Here is a 17,452-nt window from a genome sequence, read left to right on the forward strand (position 1 = left end):
ATGTTTTAGCCTCCAGTCCCTCAATCATCTTTGTTGCCCTTCTCTGTACCCTTTCTAGAGTTTTAACATCTTTTTTACATCGTGGTGACCAAAACTGGCTGCAGTATTCCAAGTGTGGCCTTACCAAGGCATTGTAAAGTGGTATTAGTACTTTACTTGATCTTGATTCTATCCCTCTGTTAATGCAGCCTAGCACTGTGTTGGCTTTTTTGGCAGCTGCAGCACACTGCTGGCTCATATTGAAGTGATTGTTTACTAGGACTCCAAGATCCCTCTCACAGTTACTACTATCGAGCAAGGTACCACCTATACTATACCTGTGCATTTGATTTTTCCTGCCTAAATGTAGAACCTTACTTTTTTCACCATTGAATTTCCTTTTGTTAGATAGCACCCAGTGTTCGAGTCTGTCCAGATCCTCCTGTATTTTAAGCCTATCTTCTGGAGTATTGGCTATTCATGCCAGCTTGGTGTCGTCTGCAAATTTAATGAGTTCCCCGTCTATCCCCTCATCCAAATCGTTGATGAAGATGTTGAAGAGCACTGGGCCCAGAACAGAGCCCTGAGGCACCCCAGTACACACTTCCTTCCATGTAGATGCAGTTCCATTGAGGACCACACGCTGAGTACGGCCTGTCAGCCAGCTATGAATCCATCTGGTGGTCATGCTATCTAACCCACATTTTTCTATCTTATCAAGTAGTAGGTTGTGATCTACTTTATCAAATGCCTTACTGAAATCCAAGTAAATTATATCTACAGCATTCCTCTGGTCCACGAATTTTGTCACTTGGTCAAAGAATGCAATAAGATTTGTCTGGCATGATCTGTTTTTGACAAACCCATGTTGACTTTTAGTGATGACTTTGTTTGCATCAAGGTGTTCACTGAATTTTTTGGTTGATTATCTTTTCCAGAATCTTCCCAGGTATTGAGGTCAGGCTGATAGGTCTGTAGTTTCCTGGATTTTTTCCCCCTTTTTTGAAGGTGGAAACTACGTCAGTTATTTTTGACTTTGGTTGCAAGCCTTAGTTCATTTTGAGCCTTAGCTTCCCTCTTCATCTTTGCAGGGACGGGCTATTTGCTGATATTCTGCCTTAGTTATGTGCCCCTCTTTCCACTTCTTGTCCTTTTTATCTTTCAATTTATCAGAGTTCTTTATGCAGCCATGCTGGTTTCTTTTGAGAGCTGTTATTTTTCTTCTTTGTTGGTATTGTGCTAGACTGGGCCTTTATTATCTCACTTCTCAAAATTTCCCAAGCTTCTTGAGTTGTTTTCCCCTTTAGGATTCTCATCCATGGAATTCTTCCCAAGGTCTCTCTAAGTTTATTGAAATTAGCTCTTTTAAAGTCCAAGACTCTAGTTTGGCTGTGTTCTATTGCTTGTGCTTCCAGAATGTTGAATTCCAATATTGCATGATCACTTCCCCACAAGGTTCCTGTGGCTTCAACATTTTCTATCATTTCATCTCTGTTTGTGAGAATTAAATCCAATATGGCTAATCCTCTGGTTCCCTTCTCTACTTTTTGGGAGAGAAAGTTGTCTGCTAGGTTTGTCAGGAATCTGTTTGATCTTCCACTTGGTGCAGAGTTTGTCTCCCAGTTGATATCAGGGTAATTAAAGTCCCCCATTACTATTGTGATGTGCTTCCTACATACCTTAGTTAGCTGACTAGCAAAAAGTTCATCTATTTCCTCTGCTTGGTTGGGCGGCCTATAGTATCATCTATGGCAATGTCATTTTTTTCACCTTTTATATTGACCCAAATGCATTCAAGTTTACAGTTTTCATCATTGTTGTGCTTTATTTCTGTGGAGATAAAGTTATTTCTTATATAGAGAGAAATTCCACCTCCTCTTTTGTTTAGTCTGTTACTTTTAAATAATTTAAATCCCGCTAGATGTGTGTTTCATTTGTGGGTTTTGTCCCACCATGTTTCCGTAATGGCAACAATATCATATCCGCCCTCATTTACCTGAATTTCTAGTTCACCCTGCTTACTGTTCATACTGTGCATTGGTGTGTAGACATTTGAGTCCTTTATGACTGACCTGTGTTTACTTGCTACATAACTTGTGTGGTGCCTGACTTCCCCTATTTTCTTAGATTGCCAGGGACAGTGATGTTCTGTATCAATTAACTCACTGTCCCCGTTTAGTTTAAATGTTCCTCCAGAAAAGCTGTGAATTTATTGCCAAGTAACTCAGTCCCTTTCTTGGATGGATGCAGACCATCACTTTTGTACATTTTTTCATTGCACTAGCTACAGACATCGTGACTAATATAACCAAAGCCTTCTCCTTTACACCACTCCTTTAGCCACATATTAAATTCTGCTATACGCTGGCCTTTTCCATTTTGCTCCTTATACACTGGTAAGACCTCTGAAAAAGTGAGCCAACAGCCTATTCTGCTGAGTTCCTGCCCCAAGCTCTGGAAATCATTCTGCACACAGAGTACATCCTTTTGGGTGGCTCAGTGGGTTAGGACGCTGAGCTTGTCGAACAGAAGGTCGGCAGTTTGGCGGGTCGAATTCCGAGTGCCGCGTAGCAGAGTGAGCGCGTTACTCGTCCCAGCTTCTGCCAACCTAGCAGTTCGAAAGCACGTAAAAATGCAAGTAGAAAAATAGGGACCACTCCGGTGGGAAGGTAACAGCGGTCCATGCGCCTTTGGCGTCTAGTCATGCCGGCCACATGACCACAGAGACGTCCTCGGACAAGCGCTGGCTCTTTGGCTTTGAAACGGAGATGAGCACCGGCCCCTAGAGTCGGAAACGACTAGCACGCACGTGCGGGGGAACCTTTACCTTTACTTAGTAAGTAGTAGTAGTAAGTAGTAAGTGTAGTAGATAACTTCCTTCTCCTACTTTAATCTCTTTTTAATTTCTGTGTGGTCATGCAATGCTATTGTTAATATTTCTATAAGAAAATCAGATAGCAAAGATGATAGCACTTAGCAATAGCACTTAGATTTATATACAGCTTCATTGTGCTTTATAGCCCTAAGTGATTTAGAATCAGCATTTTGCACTCTCCAAAAATCTGGGTCCTCCTTTTACTGATCTTGGAAGGATGGAAGGCTAAGGTCAACCTTGAGCCAGTCAGGATTGAACTCCTGGCACTGGGCAGAGTTTGTCTGCACTGCTGCATTCTAACCACTGCGCCACCATGGCTCATGATAAAGGTTAACCTTGATTTGTCCCTCTTGAAAGTGAAAATTATTCCTGAATATTCCTTACACACCTTATAAGCCCTTATAAATAATAGAACACTGACATTGAGATCCCCTAAACTCTGCTGAAGATGTTACCTAGCAGGGTAACAAAACATTCGGAAGCCAACCCACAAGCTTGGAGAACGAACCTTCATCCTCATACAATTAGATTATATAAAACACTAAAACACACATTTAAATAGCATACAAGTCTAAATCAGTTAAAATTCCATTAACCAAAATGAAGGGAGCAAAATGCAAATGGCAACGAGGTGGAGGGTTTGAGGAATCCATTAACTAAGATGCCATTCTCCCATTGGGGCTGGTTCCTCGGATTTCATTTCTTTATTTCTTTATTTATTAATCCAATATCTATAGCTGCCCAACACAATCAGGTGACCCTGGATCCATGCCATGAAGGGCTTTAACGGTGCTAACCTACACCTTGAATTGGACCCTGAAACAAACTGGCCACCGGTAGCTGCAAGGGCTGCCCAAGAACTGCTTTGTTTTCCAGGTTCCTAATTTTGTCTTTGCACCTTCGGATTTTCTTTGCTTGCACAGCAGCATCAGCAACTAGAGGTTCTGGAGGTCTTAAAGCAGACCACGGTAAACACCATTAGAGCCCCGAAGGACCCTCAGCTCTTCCTTGGCAGCATGTTGTGAGAGTCAGACGAGCCCCTTGTCCGGCAACATCATCAGCGTCTTACCCACTGGGGTGTTTTTCTAGACTGCCGCCTCCGCCGGGGTCATGAAAGCAACCTTCCTCCGTTGTTGCTGCCCCAGGGAGGTTGCCGCCTGCTTTATCGGGGCAGCCCCGGGAAACTTTGCCCAGGGCATCTTGCAGAGGTTCTTCGCTCGACGCCCCAGGGACAGACGCCGGCGCGGAATCCAGCAGCACAGAAGGGGGGGTGGGGGTGGGGGCTGCATTCCGATATTCTCCACTCACTTAAAAGCAACAAAAGCGCGGAACCGAACCTCCAGACCAGGGGTCTTCAAACTTGGCCCTTTTATGACTTGTGGACTTCAACTCCCAGAATTCCTCAGCCAGGCATGCTGGCTGAGGAATTCTGGGAGTTGAAGTCCACAAGTCATAAAAGGGCCAAGTTTGAAGACTCCTGCTCCAGACAGAGCACCGCTTGGCCAGTCTAACACGGATGGACTTCAACTCCCAGAACTCCCCGGCTTGAAAGCGAGCTTCGAGATCGGCCAAGGGTGGCCGAGGAATTCTGGGAGTTGAAGTACCTGGAGCAAGAACACTTCGGAAGACCAGGTCCGAAAGACCACCGCGCGGAGGAAGGTGCCGGCCCACCCGGGAGAAAGCGGATGAGGCCCGGCGGGGTGCCGGGATTCGGCTCTCCCAGGCCGCCCTCGATGGAAGAGGGCTCCGCCGCTTCGCTTCTCCCCTCGGCCCGACGACGCGCCCACGACCGCAAAGAGACGTTTCGAAGGGGCGGGGGGGCATTCCCGGCAAAGCGGCGGCTGCGAGGGAAGGAGGGAGACTTTTCCCCCCCCACCACCCCCACGACGGCCCGGGCCGCAGGCATGCGCCCTGGTGGGGAGGGGCCTGGCGGGCGGGGCGGGGCCAGGCGGGAGGTGGGGCGGCCCTCCCGCCCTCGCTCACAGCCCAGCGCCCGCTGCCGCCGCCGCCGCCTCGCCCCGCAGGTACGAACGCGAAGCCTCCGCCGCCGCTCCCCGGGAGGCCCAGCCAGCCGCGCGCCCGGCGGGCAGGGAGAGGCTGCCGCGGGACGGGGGCACCGCTCCGGCCCTCGCCCGCTCTCTGGGAAGGGCCCGGAGCCCCAACGCGAGGGCCGAGGAGGGCCCGGGCGCCGCCGCCGCCGTTCCTCCGCAGGCAGCCCGTCCCGTCCAGCCCTGTCCTGGTTTGCAGGACGGCCACAAAGCGGCGGGCGCGGGGAGTCTCGCCGGCCCCTAACTCCAAGTCTCCCCGGCTAGGCGGGGAGAAGTTGGCTCCGACTCTGCCTTCGCCTCCACCCCGGGCGAGAGGGGAGGGTCCCTGGAAGCCGCGGGGCCTTCGCTGCCCTGGGCCTCGGGGTTCCTTGCAGAGGAAGGCGTCGCTCCGCAAGGCGGGCGACCCTGCCTTCTTCGCCGTTCCCATCCCTTCCCGCCCTCCCGCCGTCTCCTGGCCTGGGGATCCCCGGGGCTCCCGTGCAGCCCCCCCCGAGAGTTTCGGGGCTCTCCTGTCTTTAGCCGGCAGCGCTTTGCCCCCCCTCCCTCCCTCCCTCCTTCCTGGCCGGGCCCCCGGCTCCCCTCTTGGCTGGACTGGGGGGGGGGGCGGTCCTGCCACTCCGAGAGGGGCCTCCGAGAAAGTTGGGCTTTGGGCGTAAGGAAAGCGGAAAGGAGGAACTTCGGGATTCCCTCCCACGCGCGGCTCCCCACTCTGCAGCGCTCGCACCGCCCCCCCCTTTCCTTCCCCCCCCCGGTGGCAACCCCACCCCCAGGTTAGCCAGTCTACTTTGCAGGGTGGTTGGTGGTTGCAGCAAAAGAGGGAGAACCTCGCCTGCTCCTTAAATTCCAGGAAGGGGGGGGGGGGAAAGGCGGAGTTTCAATATTCAACCGAATGTGAACAAAATAGTCCCTTTTATGGCGCTGTGCTGGGGGGGGGGCAGGCCAGGGGCTGAGGGAGGGGCATTTCTGACTGGTGACGGGGTCTCTGCATGAAGAGGTCTCTCTGTTAGATTTCTGAAATATTTTTTTTTCAATAGAAGGGAATCTAGTAGCTGCTCAGGGCTGAATTGTGGAGCCCCGGTTGTTCTCTTGAGTTTGGTTGCTTGCTAGCAGACATTTCCTGAACAACAAGAGTATCAAAGATGCACTTTAAAAAAAAAGAAAGAAAGAAAGAAAGAAAATAGAGCATCCTGATAGGTTTATAGCACCAGTTGTGTCTTGTGCAATGCTGTACTCCAGAATTAGCAGGCGAGTGTTTGCAGGAAGAAATAAAACCACAAACGGCAGCCGAGAGGCTGAAGGCTTTGTCAAAAGTTTTGGGCCGTTTTGATCAAAATGACTGCCAATATTTTTTAACCTACTAAAAATGGAGCTATGAAACTTGGAGTAGTCTGTTTTCTCTGCAGTAATCTGCTTTGGTTTACTGCTTTGCTCTTTGGTGGCTGCCAAGTTGATTTCCACTTTCGGTTCCTTTCTCAAGCTGCTCTTACTTGGTGGAGGGCTGCCGATCCTGTTGTAGCTTGCTTTGCGAGGGGCTCTATGAAGCCTGTGGGAACCCCCCACCCTTACCCCCACTCAAAGCTCTGTGACCTTGGGCTTCCTCGGCACTTCTTTTTGCTGGAGCCGAGAGAGGCAGCAGGTGTGCCCGAGGGAAGACCTCTGGAGGTAGAGCAGGCAGCCAGCTTTTCTCCCACCTGGAAGTTGACTTGCAGAGCTCAGCTTGAAAGGGCATTGCCAGGTGTCACCAGGCACAGCTCAGCATCTCCCTTGTTTCTTGTAGCTGCAGAAGTGGGGCTTCTGCCCACTGGATGCAGAGCCTTTGGCTGCAGCTGCGCTCAGCAATGCCTTGTGTGGGGCAAGGGCCCCTCCACCTTGCCCTGACATCCAGGGCTGCCCCCTACAAGTTGGGTTAGAGTACTTGAAAGCTGAAGAGGGCAAGAAACCTCACAAGCTTGCCACAAATCATGCCTGGGGCTCCAAAGGGACAGTGGTATGTTTGCCCAGGGTGGGGAGGTCGTCTCAGGGAGCACGTCCAGGATTGGCGGGGGTTCCCCTTCACTTTCAGCCTCTGGCCCAAGAGCAACCCAGACCCCCGTCTCTGTCGGGCGCTATGCCATCTGCCAGTTCTTAGTGTTGTGGTTCTCTCTGTCTCCAAATAGAGGCCCTGCAGCCTCTCTTCCCCTCCCCCCCCACTGCTGCTGTTGCTGAGGCCATGGCCAGAGGTGGCCAGCCATTCCATATTTGGTAGCAATTATTGTGGACTCTTTTGCCGTGGGAGGGGGACACTTCCCACTCGATTCCTCCTCCTCCTGGCTGGAATCTGCTAGTTTCTCATTTGGGAGGGATAAGGCGCACCCAAGAGTGCCCCGCAGGGTTCAGGCTGGCGCCTCAGGCCTTGTGCAGCTGCCCTTAGCTGGCTGGCCTGTGGCTGCCATGCGAGAGCCACGGGACAGCCCGTTTGGCAGAGGAGACCTTCAGCCGAAGGTCCCCTCTGGAGAGTAGGTCTTCCAAACTTGGTGGGGACAGAGAAGAAGCTGGGTGTGCGTTGGCCACCTCCCTCCACTCCTCCTGGTTTCTGGTTTAGGGAGAGCCAGGCAAGGGGACGACCATCCCGGGATGGCTTTTGTTGGGAGGGAGTTGTGAGGCTGTTTTTGGCTCTGGGGGGTGGCACTTCCTCTTCCCCCCCTTCTTTGGGGCACCTTGGAATGCTGGAAGGGGCATCCTCTTGCTGGGGGCCTCTGGGTCTGCACAGCTGGCACCCTCTCGGCCCCTGACCCCTTTGCCCTTCCAGTGTGCCCAGAATGAGTGGGAGGGAGCTTTAGCATCAGCAAAGACCCAGATTGTTGGGGGCAATTAAGCTGACTTTGTAATAATGCCGCTTGGGGGGGGGGGCGGAAGCCCTAATAAGCAGGCATATACATAGAATGAAGGCTACTGCTAAGCTTGTAAGCCGTCCTGAGTCTTCGGAGAAGGGCGGGATATAAATGGAATTAAAATAAATAAAAAATAAATAAAGGCTGTTGAGACAGCCATGAGCTGGATGGACAGGAAGTGGGCCTGCGGGCAGCTGACCAGGGGCCGTCCTGGAGGGGAGAGTCAGTCGGCCCTTCTGTCCTGTAGAGCCAGGGAGCAGGCGAGGCTGCTTTCCACCTCCAGAGGTTTTAGGCCGAAGGCTCCCCTCCACATCTGCCACTGTGCCAAAGGCTACAGACATTGTGCTTCCGTTGGGGGAGCCGGGGCTGGCTGGATCCCAGGAGGCCCTTGGCTGCTCCAGGGCAGAGTCAGGGAAAGTAGGCCCAGCTCAGAAAGGGTGGGGCTGCAATGGACCCCACGCTGGGGGGGATGGGGGAGGGCGCTGACTGGCTTGGAATGGCCTAACCCAGGGCAGGCTCTCTTCTCCCCACCCCCCTTAGCAGGAAGGCGGGCAGGAGGTGGCGTGTGGGGAAGGGAAGGAGGAGAGCCCTGGCTGTTTCGAAGCCTGTCAACTCTAGCCCAGGCCACAGCAGAGCAGTGGAAGCTGGGCGGGTGAGCCATTTCCTGTTGCATTTCTCTTTTGTGGAGCGATGGCCCTGACTCAGTGGTCCTGGTGGGTGGCTCCCTCCCTTCCTTCCTTCCTTCCTTCCTTCCTTCCTTCCTTCCTTCCTTCCTTCCTTCCTTCCTTCCTTCCTTCCTCCCTCCCTCCCTCCCTCCCTCCCTCCCTCCCTCCCTCCCTCCCTCCCAGTATGGTGCTGAGGCTTTGGGAAGCTCTCTTAAAGAGCAGCCACCCTGCTCCCTTTGAGCAGTGCGGAAAAGGGTCCAGGGACTTGAGTGGCTTGGCTGGCCTTGGGGTGCTCCTGGCACCCGCTCTCCCCCTTGCACTGGGGCTCTCGGAAGCCTTTAGCCTTGGCACAGTGAGCTTCAGGCTGGCTTAGGAGGAGGAGGAGGAGGCGGCCTTCCCATTGCATGCTGCATGGCCCTTTCAGCTGGAACGGGCTTTACCTTTTGAAACTTTCCGGCTCTGCCTTTCCAGGGTGGTGACGCGTAAGGTTAAAGGTCTCCGCTCGACCACCTTCCCCGCAGGACCCTCAGGTGGGTGACTTTCCTGCATCAAGGAGTCGTCCACCTATTCCTGTTCCGGACTTGGCTCCCCCCCTTGCCCTCTGGGCCCCCATTTTCATCTGCCTGTCGCAGCCAAGAGCTGAGCCTGGCAGACTCCTTGTTCTGTGCCACAAACTGAAACGCAGAGAAGGAATGTAGCTGGGCCCGTGTCCTCGCTGCTTCTCTTCCTGCTTCTTCCTTATTTGTTCTTAGGCTGTTTAGTATTTCTGTAGAGACGTTCAGCGCCCCAAATTATTTTCAAGCCATTCAACGTTAAGGCTCTGCTCCCCCAGGTGTTCTCTGGGAGTTCCTGGACTGAGGATGGAGGGATAAACCTTTAGCAAACACCTGGCATGCGACTCTGCATATTTTTTGAGGGGGGGGGGAGGAATTCAGGCTGCCTTTTTAAATTCTGAACTTCAAATACATTAATGGGTTTACAAAAGTCTTCAGGGCCAGGTCTAGAATAGAGATGGGATCCAGTGTTGTTTTGGGTCCATTCGTGCTTCCCCATTGTGCCCCCCACTCATTCCTCCACTGTTGCTGCTGATTCTGCTCTGCATGAAGCAAACCCCCCCCCCCACCTGAGACTCCCTGGAGCTCCTGCCTGGTGCTGCCAGTGCTTGGCTCTGGTTGGTCCTGGGGTCCCACTGGGGGGAAGGCAAGGTAGATAATGATGATTTTTTTTAAAAAATCGCATTTTTTAAAATTTAAATTGGATTTTTTTATTGTTATCAAATTTATTTTAATAAAATGCTTTGGGAATAAAAAAACTATCTAAATATCGTTTTTTATTTAAGATGCATTAATAATTTAGTTTATCCAGCATGAAATGGAGCTTAGTTATGTAGCATGAGGCTCTATGCTGCAACATTTAACATTTTTGGTAAACTCATTCAATGATTCTAATGTTCTCTCTGCAAACTGAGATAACGTGCACTGCATCGATGTATTCCCATAATTTCACAGTAACCAAGAGATAAATCATAAAACAAAGTTCAGGAATATTCCTCTGTCCTATCTTTTTGCAAATCGATGTATGCTACAAACTGTATGATTGTTTGAAGAGAAATGCATCTTAAGTATTTTAATTAAATAAAAGAATTTGAGTAGTTCTCCAGCTATGTGAGATTAACCTATTAACCTAAAATCGATTCCGATATCGCTGTTTTACTAACCAGACAGCTTCTTATTCCGAATAGGAAACCTTCATTTTGTTTGCAAATAATAACATTAAAGATTCTAACTACCAGCAAGAATGAGTCGTTACATTGAAAGAGCACCTGTCATTTCAGATCCATCATGGCAGCGCCTGCTAGTGGGCACCCATTCACATGCTGCCTGCCACGTCCCTCACCTGCTTGTGCCACTGCCGCATCACCAGCCATCCCATAAAAGTGAATGGGACTGTCGGCGCGTCAACAGCGGGTCAGAGGAAGAGCCGCTGCGGGACAGAGATGACAGTTGCTCTTTAAACATTATGATTTAAATCGAGTTGATTTAAATCAAGCCTTTTTACGAGTGTTTTAAATCGTGATTTAAATGGTGATTTAAATTGACTTGATTTAAATCAAATCCACCCTGGGGGAGGGGCATCACACCTGTGCCCCACGTCATGCAGAGTTTAAGTTTGAATGGTGCTGCCATCTTCCTTTGAGGCTCGGTGCTCATCCAAGCTAGAAGGTTGGCAGCTTTTATTCCAATTCCCGATTTCTGTGTTATCATGAAAAGTAAAGTGTGAGGAAAGAAGGGCAGGGGTTCAGGGGGCGCTTGGCCCAGGGCAGTCAGGCATCTGCTGCAGGCAGGTCCATTAGCGCTGTTTTGAATGACCGCCTGTCTTTGCATCCGGCTGCACCAGAGGCTTGGCAAAGGCTCGTTGGACGCTGCTTTACTGTTTTTGACTGAGCTGAGAATGCCTGAGCCTGTGTGACTACCCCCAGCCCCACACACACACGCACACACGCACGTACACATACATCTCCTGCAAAGGAAGGTCTGGCTCTCTGGCAACTGTGGGGTGCTGAAGCCCTGGGACTTGAAAATTGAACCCAGGACCCAGAAGGGTTACTTGTTAAAAACTGAAGTAATTCAAAGTCGAGAGCCCAAGCTCAAGCTGAACCCCACTAGTGAATGATCAGACCCTGGTCTGCAGCTGCCTACATTTTGGCCCCTCCCTGTCGCGGATAGTCTGGTCCATCTGGGGGAGAGGATGTGTAGGTTAAGGGGGAGATCCGTGACCACCACCCCCTACTCCTTCAGACAGGGTTCCCTCTTCAAAAGTGCTGCTGTTACGGGTCCAAGCACAGCATTTCTCTTAGAAAATCAGGGTGGGGAAGGGGGGGGCCCGGTCAGCCTCCCCCACCCTCTTATCCAGCCCGTTCGGCAGATAGTTTGCCAACACAATTCCCTGAATTGGCTAGAGCACCCCTGTTCCTCCCGTCTCCCAGTAGCATTGGAGGCCCATCCGACAGCTTCTGCTGCTTGCTGAAGGGGTTGATCTCTTGCACTTCCGTTTTAAGAAATTGGCTCATCGAACATGCGTACACACACACACACACACACACACACGCACACAGTGTCCAATGCAGTTGACAATTCCAAGGCCGCATTAGAGGCGATTTAGAGCAAAACAGGTGGCCGCGGCCTTTATTGCCCAGAGACGGGTGCAGCCGCTGTCCATGCAGGAGGAGAGAAGCTCTTGGTGGCACTGCCAAGGCCAGGGGAGGCTTTGGGGGCTGTCTAGGCCAGCTCTGCTTCCGCTCTGCAGCCTCCCGGTAAGCGTATTCCCTTGGTTGCCCTCCTTCCTGCTTCACTAGGTGACCTTCTGTGGGGGCGGCGGGGGCTTCCTTCCCCTTTCTCCTGCGTTTCTGCCCTAGTTCTAGGGCAGGCAGAGTGGTGGCAACAAAGCCTTACCAAGTATGGGGGGAGGGCAAAAGACATGCAGGTTTAAGCCCGCACTGGGGGGGGGTGGCGGCGGCTTTGGATTTGAGGACTGAAGCTGGCAAGCGGTGCCAGCGAAGGTAATGCCGTCTCTGTGTTCGGTGAGCCAGTCTTGTGGCATCAGTAGGAAATGGAGGAAAGGCTGTGTCTGTGCGGGGTGTGTGTGTTGTGTCCTCCCACCTTTGGAAGTCTTTTGTAGGATGCTGGAGCTCACAAAATGGGCCTGAGCTGGGGGTTAAGGACTGTGTGGCAGCATCGAGAGTCTGGGAGCAGAGAGAGGAGGTGTGAGAGGAAAAGCACCATGGGACCCTGAAGTTTGCCAACTTCTAACAGACAGTCACGTTGACCAGGAGGGCTGGGGAATGGGGGGGGAAGGCTTCCCTCCCATCTTGCAGAGAGGGGTCTGCTTCTCCTGTTACAGTTGGAAGGAGGGTTGGGGGCTACAAGAAAGGGGAAGCCTAACCCAAGCACAGCTGGAGAATGTCTTCTGGGAACTGGGAAGGAAAGCGCAGAAGTCCCCCACCCCATTGGCTGCTGGCCCTGCTTCCTCTTTCGAAGGGGGGAGGGAGGGTGCTTAGGCAGAGGCCCACCTCTTCTTCCTCTCCCCCCCCCCCAAGACCACAGAGCTTCTGGCATGCCTGGGGATAAGCAAGGAGTGCAGTTTGATGTGCAGAGCCAAGGGGGGGGGGAAGGTGGGGGCCTCCCCTGTGAGCAGACGTCTTTGGGGCATGCTGAGAATGCAGCCCTGGAATGTCTTCCCCGGCCTGTGTTTGTATGTGGGAGGAGCATTTGTCTCTTCGGGGGAGGCCTGGGAGGAGTCGGGCAGAAGCAGGAAGGAAGTTGCCCCATTACCAGTTGCTTCTTGACTGAGATCTCGGAACAGCCCCGTGGGTATATGAAGAAGGGGGAGCTCAGAGCCGGGCAGAGCATGCCAGAGGAGGCGGCAAAGCCAATATCTCAACTGGGGGGGGGGGGTTGAGAAATTGGTTTTGCCGTCTCCTCTGGCCAGTTCTTGGGCCTTTTCCTCGCATTGTTGACCTGTGACATTAACAAGATTAACCACCACCACCACCACTCCAAGCCCCTTTCCAGGATGGGGCAGGTAGAGAATTGGCTGATTTCTGAGCCAGTTGGGGTTGGTGGGCAACATCCTGGAGCCTAACAGTAAAGGCAGTAAAACCCAGTGAGACCACCCAGGAGCAGCAGCAGCAGCGGGCAGAGCCTCATTTCGCCTTCCTCCCAGTGGTCCTTCTGGTGTGACCGGGGTTTCTGGATCCCTTCGGAAAGGAGGGTCAATTCCACCTGTGACCACAAAGTGACAGATGGGGGAGGGTGGTCTTAGCCTTCATACTTGTAGCTTAGCACGGGGGGGGGGGGGGCGGGGGAGGAGGAGCAGGGATAGACACACCTCCAGCTTATGACCATCCTGGGATGCCTGGCTCTGGTCCTCCCCTCCCCAAAAATGGAATCTTCCACGGTCGGCCAAACATCAGGCCTGGTTTCGGGCAGGAAGGTGAGCTTCCTCACGAGCCTCTCCTGCTGGCTTGGTGGGCTGGAGTTGCCAATCCTCAGTGTGGGTGTAGAAAAGATGCCTGGTGGGTGGGCTTTCTGACTTGGGGCAGGAGCTGCCCATCCCTGCCCAGGCGCCGCCTTCACTGAGGCTCCTGGACGGTTTGGGGTGAGAGGGGGCAGGGCGTCCAAATTCAGCTGACTGGCTGGTGCCATCGAGGGGAGGGGCCTTGGGGCGTGGGCGTGGCCCGGCCAAGCCGAAGCGGGGCTGGCCTTGGGTTCAGATGAGAGGAAAGGGGCTGCAGCTGCTGGGGTGCACATAGGATAGTCCTGCCCTGCGCGGAGGCCGAAGCGAGAGGGCTCCGTATCCAAGGACTGCAAAGGGCTGGGCAGAGTCAGGTACCCAGAGCAGCCCCAGGGGGATGGGGGAAGGGCAGGGGGACAGAGCAGAAGCCTCTGCCTTATCCAGGACCTTCAAGGGTGGGGGAGGGGCTGCAGGCTGGGGCAGACCCCACCTCCCTGCCAGGCTGCCTCTGGCAATGGCACAAAAGGCCCTAAAGGCAGGGGCATCAGAAACATCGGGGGTGGGTCCGGTGGGCACCCCTTGCGAGCCACCTTCAGGTCCTTGAGGTCCAGAAGGCAACCCCTCCCTGGAAACAGCTGCCGGCCCCACTGTTTGAGCTATGGGAAGGCAGTGGGGCGTGATGAAAGGGCGCAGGTGACAGGGTGCAGTACGGCACAGTGCGGTGTCGGCACCTCTGTTTTGTGGCACGGCTGCCCTTCCAGTTTGAGGAGCCCCTTTTCTCCTTCGGGAAGAGCATCCTCAGCTTTAAATCTAAGATGGAGAACTCTCTCTCCCGCCTTCCTCCGCAGCCCCCTCTTTTCAGCCCCCTCTTTTCAGACACCATCTTCACTTTGTGTCAGAGGCATCTGAAGAAGGCTTCTGCTGACTGTTGGGGTGGGGTGGGGAGACAGTCATCGGGTGCTAGGCCGGGCCTTCTGACTTCCTTCGGTGGTTTCCTCTCACCGGCCATCTGGGCATAATCTGCCTCCTTTGACCACTGGCCTTATCAGCTCAGCTCCACCAGGATGGGCTTCCTCCTGTGGGCATGATGCGGCACATCTTCGCCCCACAGGCTCCCCCCCGGGCCACAACCCCTTCCTGCTGCCCTGCCCTGGGCCTGGCAGAAGCAGCGCTTGGGTATGGGTGCTCTGCACTTTTCCATGATGATTGCAGTAAAAGGGGAACTTCTGGTCATGGGGCAGCAGCCTCCTGTTCTCCTCTTGACCGCTACCCTCTCCAAGCAGCTGCGCCAGGGACCGGAGGGGGGAGTTGGCACAACACAGGGAATGCCGTCTTGGCTTTTCTTACTGTTTGAGAGGCTCCGGGTCTCTTCCGAAGGCAAAGGAGCCAACTTGTGGCATGTCACGTGGGGTTGGGCAAGAAATTGCAGCCTCCTCCTCCTCCCATCTGCCCTTCTCGAGGCTGCACCAGCGTCTCTCCCTGTGGGAAAGGAAGGACTCTGGGTTCCACCCGGAATTGCCGCCGGACGTTGAAGGCTGAGCTGCTCTGCGAATGGGGCATCTTGGGTCACCCTTGGGGGCGCTTGCTTCTCTCCCCCTCGTGGCACCCTGCTCACTCTGCCCTTCTTCAACAGGTGAAGCAGGAGAGGGGACATCTCAGGCGCCAACATGGTGGCCTTATCGCTCAAGATAAGCATTGGCAATGTGGTGAAGACGATGCAGTTTGAGCCCTCCACCATGGTGTACGACGCCTGCCGCATCATCCGGGAACGGGTGCCGGAGGCACAGATGGGGCAGCGTAAGTGGCCAGGCTTTCATTGGAGAAGGATATGCAGAGGGAGAAGGGGGTGGGCTACCAACCAGGAACTGCAGTGGGCCAAGGAGGCTGGGCCGTTGGGGGAAACATGACAATCCCCGCTTGCACCTTGTCCTTTGCTTGTGCCCCTGTGGCTACGGGGCATCATTGGCTGACCTCAAGCCCTCCTCCACCCCACCTCAGTCCAACCTCCTTCCTGCTGTTCTTTCTTCAGCCCACGACTTTGGCCTTTTTCTGTCGGACGAAGACCCCAAAAAGGGGATATGGTTGGAGGCCGGGAAGGCTCTGGACTACTACATGCTCCGCAATGGGGTGAGTGCTTCCCTGCGGGTGGGCTTTCTGGTCAGCCAGGACAGCACAGAGTGAATTGGTAGAAGGTAAGGCTGAATGCCAGCGCTAGCCACAGCAGTTGGCTCGTAGCCTAGCGTAACTCCCCCCCCACTCTCCCCCCCCCCCGGATAGGGTGCTCTTGACCAGAACATGCATGGCCCCAAGCAGAGCCACTTCTCCAGAAACGCCCACTAAAATTCCTCTGCAATGGCATTGCTCTGAGTCCAGAGCCAGGTCAGCCGCTCCCTTTGGCTGGGCCCAGCGTCAGCCTCCTTCCAAGCACCACACCTAAGAGAGGCAGAGAGGTGGGTACCTCCTGCATATGGAGGCTCCTCTTATTTCTTGCTGGTGGGGGAGAAGGCTGGATCTTGCAGCATCCCTCAGAGACGAGCCAAGGACCTGACCTCTCCACCACCACCACCCCGCCCCCAGAGCTGGCATCTCGAGGAGGAATAGAGCCTGTCCAGCACAGTCCCAACTGTGCCAGCTCAGGAGGAAGAGGAGGCCCTGGCTGATGGTCCAGCAGGTGGACCCCGAGAGGGACTGCCATCTTGGCTCCCTTTCCCAACCCCTTGGTTGTCCGTGCCCTTCCCCCCAATGGTGGCCCTTCTTGATTCGTCCTCCCCCCAAACTCTGACTTCCCAGGACACCATGGAGTACAAGAAGAAACAGCGGCCTCTGAAGATCCGCATGTTGGATGGGACGGTCAAGACGGTCATGGTGGATGACTCCAAGACAGTCACTGACATACTCATGACCATATGTGCCCGGATCGGTGAGCAGCCTGGAGGCAGTTGGGCTAGAGGAGGGGAGGGGGAAAAGTGAGGAGACCATCTCTGTTCTGTGGCTCCTTCCTTCCCCCCCCTCCCCTCCCAGGGCCAGGAGGGACAACTGGGTTAGCAAAGCTGAGGTGCCTGTGGCCCTGGGCAGGGCGACTTTTGTCCACCAGCAAGGTCGCTTTGTGCCCCCAGGCATCACCAATTATGATGAGTACTCTCTGGTGCGAGAGATCCTGGAGGAGAAGAAGGAGGAGCAGACAGGCACACTCCGAAAGGACAAGACCCTCCTGCGCGACGAGAAAAAGATGGAGAGGCTGAAGCAGAAGCTCCACACAGATGACGAGCGTACGTGAGCCGGGCTGGGCTGAGCGCTCGGGGGAGACGCGGGTGGAGGGGACCTCGGTGGCTCTTATCCTGCCCTGCCTCCTCGTGCAGTGAACTGGCTGGATCACGGACGGACTTTGCGCGAACAGGGCGTCGACAACAACGAGACGCTGCTCCTCCGGCGGAAGTTCTTCTACTCTGACCAGAACGTGGATTCCCGTGACCCGGTGCAGCTCAACCTCCTCTACGTCCAGGTGCCTCCTGGGGCATTTCCCCTCCACTTTCTGGGCTGGCGTGGGACGGTTTTGGCTCGTCTAGGTAGGAAGGAGGAGGCCGCTTAGGGAGGCCCGGCGTTTCCAGGGAGGAACGGCGAGGAGGCTCCCCAAGGGGCCCTGCTGATCTTGCTCATCTGTCTCCAGGCCCGAGACGACATCCTGAACGGCTCCCACCCCGTCTCCTTCGACAAGGCCTGCGAGTTTGCCGGGTATCAGTGTCAGATCCAGTTTGGTCCTCACAATGAGCAAAAGCACAAGGCTGGATTTCTGGAGTGAGTCTGCCTGCCTATACCTGGGGGCCAGGTCGCGGTGGGTTCTTTGCCCCCACAGTCCCCTCGGCTCGAGGGCTGCACAAATCGGGGAAGTCAGGCCTCCGAAGGCTCTTCTCTGAGGGAGACTCTCTTTCCCCTTGTGCAGCTTGAAGGATTTTCTGCCAAAGGAGTACATCAAGCAGAAGGGGGAGCGGAAGATTTTCCTGG

At 54.1% G+C, this 17,452-nt stretch overlaps 1 protein-coding gene across 5 annotated transcripts in view; it reads left to right on the plus strand.

Moving 5' to 3' along the window:
• The first annotated feature begins 4,808 nt into the window (after positions 1-4,808).
• TLN1 (talin 1) overlaps positions 4,809-17,452 on the plus strand; it is a 36,612-nt gene continuing 23,968 nt past the window's right edge. The window contains exons 1-8 of one of the 5 annotated variants that reach the window (XR_014025185.1): positions 4,809-4,878; positions 15,084-15,247; positions 15,480-15,577; positions 16,241-16,370; positions 16,567-16,719; positions 16,810-16,952; positions 17,118-17,245; positions 17,391-17,451. Coding sequence is in view for 4 of the 5 variants with exons in the window: in XM_081318205.1 (XP_081174331.1) it covers positions 15,118-15,247; positions 15,480-15,577; positions 16,241-16,370; positions 16,567-16,719; positions 16,810-16,952; positions 17,118-17,245; positions 17,391-17,451 (843 nt within the window). In the remaining variant the exon portion in view is untranslated. Of the gene's footprint in view, positions 4,879-13,765; positions 13,825-15,083; positions 15,248-15,479; positions 15,578-16,240; positions 16,371-16,566; positions 16,720-16,809; positions 16,953-17,117; positions 17,246-17,390; position 17,452 lie in introns of those variants that run through there. The other 4 variants (XM_081318205.1, XM_081318207.1, XM_081318206.1 and 1 more) reach the window with 4 other exon arrangements.

This window comes from Vipera berus (assembly GCF_964194415.1).
Source record: "Vipera berus genome assembly, chromosome: 2".
Lineage (NCBI taxonomy): Eukaryota > Metazoa > Chordata > Lepidosauria > Squamata > Viperidae > Vipera > Vipera berus.